Source organism: Carex rostrata, chromosome 13 (genome assembly GCF_964058835.1).
Source record: "Carex rostrata chromosome 13, lpCarRost1.2, whole genome shotgun sequence".
Taxonomy (NCBI): Eukaryota; Viridiplantae; Streptophyta; class Magnoliopsida; order Poales; family Cyperaceae; genus Carex; species Carex rostrata.
In genome coordinates, this window is record NC_135930.1 from 668,460 (window position 1) to 674,459 (window position 6,000).

Below are 6,000 nucleotides of genomic sequence, written 5' to 3' on the forward strand. Positions count from 1 at the left end.
GGTTGCGCACCCCACTGGTTTCGCCTCCCTCTCCATTCCTCTTTCCTGGAGAAGAACACGTGAGAAGATCCCTCTCCATTTCTGTTTGGATCCGGACTGTCGAATCAGAATCTGCACGACAATTAACCGTTCGTCCAAGTCGGACTTGATTAGCCCGGATTCCGATCGGACGGTTGTGATTCAAACAAAACTATTCTGTTACCTCAGAGGATTTGGATTCCTCTTCCCCAGAGGCACAGACATGGGATAAACTGCGCAAACCCTCTTCCGGCCAATCTCCCTTCCCACCCCGCTCGCGTCTTTCCGCTTTCCCTTTTTAACTTCTTTTCTCCCCCACACGAGCGCGCGAACGAGAGAGAGAGAGCCGTTTCTCGCTTCTTCTTCTTCTTCTTATTGGAGGCAATTGAGTCGCGATGGAAGAGCCTCTTGATTTCGAACAGGAAGATCACCTCCTCTCCCATGCACCTCGCCTCCCCTCCAAAAGGTACGCTTCCTGGGAGAAAATCATTTTTTTTTTTTTTGTATTAGATTGCTTTCTAATTGTGTCATTTGCGGAACTGTATAGAAAAAGAGCGATTAGCTTGGATGGTCTGTTAAGTGATTTCTATGGAGGAAAAAGGAAAACAGTGGAAAAGTGCTCTAGGCATTTCGAAGCGACAAACGGGTATGACTCAGATGAGGATGACAAGCGGGTTGCGCAGAATGAAACTTATTTGCGCAAGTTTGTCGAGGACTGCGAGAAACAAGCAAGTGTCAATTTCTTACCTTTCTTTTCTCATAATCGTTACTTATACAGGATTATTGTTACACCCCAATTTTTTTTTTTTTTACTTCTATAGGCATATTTAATTAAATTTAACAAGCTCCATTACTGATTTACTGGTAGTGCTGTGGTAAGTACATAGCCATGCTGACACATTTGTACCAGAATTGAGTAGTATCTCCATTACAGTCTGTATTGGTGTCAAACAAGGCCAATTTGTTATTTTTATGTGAGCACTTTTATATATACCAGTAAATTGAAAGGATTGCAAAACATCATGTAGCTTAGTTTTAAATTCACAGGTGAATGAGATTGGTTATGAGGAAGAATACCCTATTTGGGGTCGTAGAGCTTTTGGTATGCAGGTACCATTTTTCTCTACTTAAATTTGAGTTAGGAATATTTATATATGATCAATTGGTACTGAAAAGTCGCTAATTTCAGAAAGCTTTTCCACAATTGGAGAAACCAGTGACTGCAAACAGTGACTTTTTTGGGCATTTTTCTGGAACTGGCTTCGCTTCCATTTTCGATTCGAATGGTGAAAGTGGTTTGTATCCTCAAATATTCATACTAGCTTTGAACTGTTGGCAAGTTAATTTTCATTTTATATTACTAATTTACAATATTTTTTTTTGTTATTGATGTAGTTGAAATTTTTTTGGAAGGTCTGTTAACTAATGGGTGGCTGTCACACTTGGTCGCCACAACAGGTTCTCTAGAAGATTCTATTGCTTCTTGGACATTTCACACAAGTTAGTGATTTATTCCTAAATGATGCAACACTTTTTTACATGGTTGTTAATTGTTGACTTGACCCAATCCAATCTGGTAAAGGCTAACTTGATGGGCCACTGTTTGGGTTAGAACTAGGGTTCTTGATTTTTTGCTCAGCCAAGTTTGGCCTGACATTATGCTTGTTTAGTTTTTTGTAAATGAAATTTGAACTTTTTGTTAACCAGATATATTTTCCTCAATACCTAGTGGTTAGAATTCCATTTAGTCATTGTGGAGACTTGTTTTCAAAATCCCAGTAACACCACACATTATGTATTTTCACATACTATACATTTTACGTTTCAGCCCCCCCCCCCCACACACACACACACCCATAAAATCAAAGTTTTCTAGTTCCACCTCTCCCCACTTGCATGTAGGTGCCAAACCCGATCTGATGCATTACTAAATAGCACACAATATCAAATCTATTTTTCTCAATCGTATTTAATTATTTTTCGTCATCTTGGTTCCAGTGCTTTACTCTTCAGCGGAAGACTTGCATGTCTCAGCATGTGATTTCTGGTGCAGCATTCTCAGATCTGAAAATAAGGTAGTTCTAACTAAATATAATTTCAGTGATAATTTCTTTCAATCAAACATTTGAGTGATGCAGCGCGACTAATTAGGGTTATATAGAGTAATCGTGCTGCATTGTTTGGTTTTATCTATGCAATGCAATCCAAAAAAATATTACAGAAGCAGAATTTACAGAAATAGTTGAAGGACAACTATTGATCTTTAATAGTAAATTAGTAAGAAATATAAAAGGAGGGAAAGTAAAAAAGCAAAATAAAAATTGTAATTCGGGATACTTAAGACCCAACAGGACAGGCGTTTTGGTTGAAAGTCTCATTCCCATAGCATAAATTTATTTGAACTAGAAACAGTTTATGAAACATGTACTGAGTATGATGGTAATATGCAAGGTTACCGGGTATTTTTATTTATTTACTATATTATTATTATTTTTTATTTTATTTTTTATCTGGGCGGGTAGTGGGGTGTCATGTCCCATGCTGCTGCATATTAATTGGAAATTGGAAAAGTATAAAGAGGACCTTACTTTTTAAATAAACTTTCAGGGTGATCAACCACTGGCAAAACTTGGCTGGATACCTTCTTATACTGAACTAAAGGATGCTATCTCAAACTATGGTTATCTATGCCCCACATTCAATGGCACTGATTGTGAGATCTCCGAAGGTCAGTGTAGGCTATACTGCAAGGATTTTAGTAATATTCTTGGGCACTGGTATACATCAGCAAAAGTTCTTCTTTTTTTGTTCAGTTGATCTTGGGTGCTTAAGTGAACATTCAGGGTCAATTATTTTTCAGAAACTATTTGTTTTTAGGTTGCTTATGCCAAAAAACAAAAATGGTTCAAATTGGTTTTTCTTGAAATTGTATGCCTATTCAAGTTATTGCACTATCTGGAAATGTTTGAGGTCACGTGATTAAATTTTTGGTTTTCAGATGGCGCATGTGAAGGGCCACCTCTGAATATTTGTTCATGGATCAGAGTTCTTTCAGCCTGTTGTCAAATTAGGTAAATTTTGCAATACTGATAGGAGAGACGGATACCTTACCAGATAACTATTGTTTAGTGAGGTGTTGTCCTACTACTCTTGCTTTTTGTCCTCTTTCCTTTTTTAAAAAAAAAAATAAAAGTTGTAGGTGAAGTGCCTTGGTCCTATATTTTTCTTATATTAGCAAGTTCTAAACTGAAAGGGAAATGAAACTTAGTACCCACATTCCTTATTAACAGTTTGTTATCGTATCAGCACGCATTTTTTTTCTTTCTTTCAGAAACAGGTACCAGATTTTCTCCTCTACTGAAATGCAAGAGTTGCTGGAAGTGGTCATCTGGTTCTATTTGGATCGGCATCTCCTCGGATTGGCGTTGGAATTAAATGGATGTTTCCATTCCATTGTTCATTACTTTTTGGATGCTGAATGGGAAGACAGCTGTGCAAAAGTAGCTGCGTCTATTGCTCTCAGGTAATAGGTTTGCCTCACTATTTTTGTACCGTTAAGGTTGCCAGTTCATAGCAGGTTCAATAACCAAATTTCTTGGTGATTATTTATAGTTTCTTATTCAAGTGCAGGGTACCAAAGGATCTGAACTGTTTACGAATTGTTGAATGTATCACTGGATCAGATAATCGAACCAAGTATCTTAAAAGTCAGCTTGCACTTCATTTACTGATTGTTTGTTTTGACAACAAAGTAAGTTCAATTCTTCTTCTTCCTTCAAAATTGATTCTTTTTGACGTATATATAAATCTGGCACTCTGCAGACCCGTCTTACACTTTGAAACGATTATATATATATATATATATATATATATATATATTCTTTAATTTCATTTGAGTTCAATGTTAGTTTTTTGTTTCCATGGAATTTGTTGGTCTTGAATTGAGTTTTTAGGATAGTATTAAATCTTAACTTGCAAGCACGAAAACTAGTATTTGATAATCAAATAGGAATGAGGCTATGGTACTATGCATAGCACATATTGGTCTGTACTATGGATCAACATCTGTGTTTTCAAAGTTCAGTCAATCTGAATTGTTTAACATGATCTCCGTATGAAAATGTACTTGCATACTACATTATATATTTTCTAGAATTTTTTACTATTTTTTTTAGATAGGTAGAAAATCAATACTTTTGAATGGTCTTCAGAAATAATAAAAGAAGTTTCAAAAACAGGTATATTTTTATATTTTCATACGGAGATCATGTTGAACGGTTCAAATCACTGTTTGGACTTTGAAAATGGAATTATTGATCCATACTATGGGACGAATATGCGTTATGCATAGTGCCGTAACCCCACTCACCAAATAGTTATTTGTGGTTCTCTTCACTTTGGACTCTTTCTAAATTCATCTTATTATATTAGGCAAAAAGTGCTGAGGAAATACTAAAGCTGCTTGCTTCAGTGAACTTGAAAGGAAATAGCTGTGATTTCTTCAAGCTCTATATTTACTTGGCTTTGACAGAGAACCTTCTCTTGCTTTACCACCCATTCCAAGAGAAAATTAAAGTAGTCGACTTGTGGTGCCAGTATCTTCGCAATTGTTCTACTCAAATTACAAGCACTGACTGGAGATCTTACGCGTCGAAGGTACGTCTTTTGCTATTCTTTTTCATTATATTTTGGTATTGCTATCCTATTTATTTCTTTGTTTTCAGGATCATAAAAACCTTATTTAGTACTGACTTATTTTTCTTTATTATATTTTATAGGTTCGGAACAAGGCATCATACCTTCTACAAAACATGGCACTGAAAAGTAGTAGCTGATTACATTTGTACCTCACTCTTTTGATTAGTACTAAATTATAGGAGGCTTTAATTTATCTTATGTAGATGCCCCACTCGTGCGGGTGATTTTGTTACGGGCATGTTCGGTTGTTACGGAATTGTGTGGGATAGAATGTTTGGTTGTACTGTAGTAGTAATAGTTATGAAAAATTATAATTAAAGAAAGATATTCATGATTTTTTTTTTATATTTCAAAAATCGGTGTCAATAATATTTTTTTAGTTAATAATTATTAAAATAATTCTGGTCAATTCTAATAATCTAAAGTCTAACAATTAAAAATATGATAATATTTAGAAAATTTTAAAAAGTAAAAGTTATTAAAAAAAATGAAGAAATTAATGGTGAAAAAACAATTTATAATTATATAAATAAAAATTAAGTTCAATGTTATATATAATTTTTCATGGACAATATTTTCATTATAAATAAACCACCGAAATATAAATCACATCCCACCAAATGCAAATGCAATTCCAACTTTCCGATCCTTATAGGAAGAAAGAAACATTTTCATTTAAAATGGTAATTATATTTTAGCTTTAGCATCCTTTTGGAGCTGGGCTGAGCATGTTTTACTAAGAAAACAACGCCAATAATCCCCTTGTTTGTGTTCATCCAGAGCATACTAACAATAATTATAATTTCTCCAGTTCTTGATTGCATAGCTTTTTTCTTATGCTATAAGAAATTTGCATTGGCCAATTAAAGCAAGGATCAATTGCATTTGGTAATGGTTTTTGTGAAGCCACATATACTTGCATATGAATTTGATTTTTCGAGTACATATATAGCACATGCAATGACAGAATTAGATTTTCAAATTATGTGGGTTAAATGTAAATGACAATAAAAATAATGTAAAATTTGCATGTTACGTGTGGAGTTTAATTTATAGTACCCATAAAATTTTACTTTAAAATATATAAAAAAATCATGTACAAGTTCAAAAATATGAAAAATAAGTAAAGATCAATTAGTCTCGTATGTTGAATGTGGATCCGTCTTTAGTAACACGAGACAACATCATAAACTAAAATTTGATCACGAATGTAACAGCTATCCGGTCTAAGAAAACTGTTATTTTATAAATCAGATGGTTGAACTATGCTTTAAGATCCATATA

At 34.3% G+C, this 6,000-nt stretch overlaps 1 protein-coding gene across 2 annotated transcripts; it reads left to right on the forward strand.

Annotated features, from left to right (window-relative positions):
- The first annotated feature begins 357 nt into the window (after positions 1-357).
- Positions 358-5,061, forward strand: LOC144564830 (uncharacterized). Of its 2 annotated transcripts, none has more exons than XM_078314442.1 (12): positions 358-484; positions 566-746; positions 1,066-1,128; positions 1,208-1,304; positions 1,414-1,518; positions 2,017-2,093; positions 2,626-2,746; positions 3,017-3,089; positions 3,350-3,541; positions 3,649-3,769; positions 4,450-4,674; positions 4,797-5,061. In XM_078314442.1, the coding sequence occupies exons 1-12, from the start codon at positions 414-416 to the stop codon at positions 4,851-4,853; spliced, it is 1,383 nt and encodes a 460-aa protein (XP_078170568.1). In that variant the 5' UTR covers positions 358-413; the 3' UTR covers positions 4,854-5,061. The 2 variants fall into 2 exon arrangements, with proteins under 2 accessions (XP_078170568.1, XP_078170567.1); XM_078314441.1 differs by having other exon boundaries at positions 359-484; positions 1,208-1,313.
- The last annotated feature ends 939 nt before the right edge of the window (positions 5,062-6,000 follow it).

Bases quoted from the DNA above. Each gene is read 5' to 3' on its own strand.
- LOC144564830 (XM_078314441.1), top strand. From the start codon at position 414: ATGGAAGAGCCTCTTGATTTCGAACAGGAAGATCACCTCCTCTCCCAT. The intron at 1,129-1,207 runs GTACCATTTTTC...CGCTAATTTCAG, and splicing joins GTAGAGCTTTTGGTATGCAG to AAAGCTTTTCCACAATTGGA. The intron at 2,094-2,625 runs GTAGTTCTAACT...ATAAACTTTCAG, and splicing joins TTCTCAGATCTGAAAATAAG to GGTGATCAACCACTGGCAAA.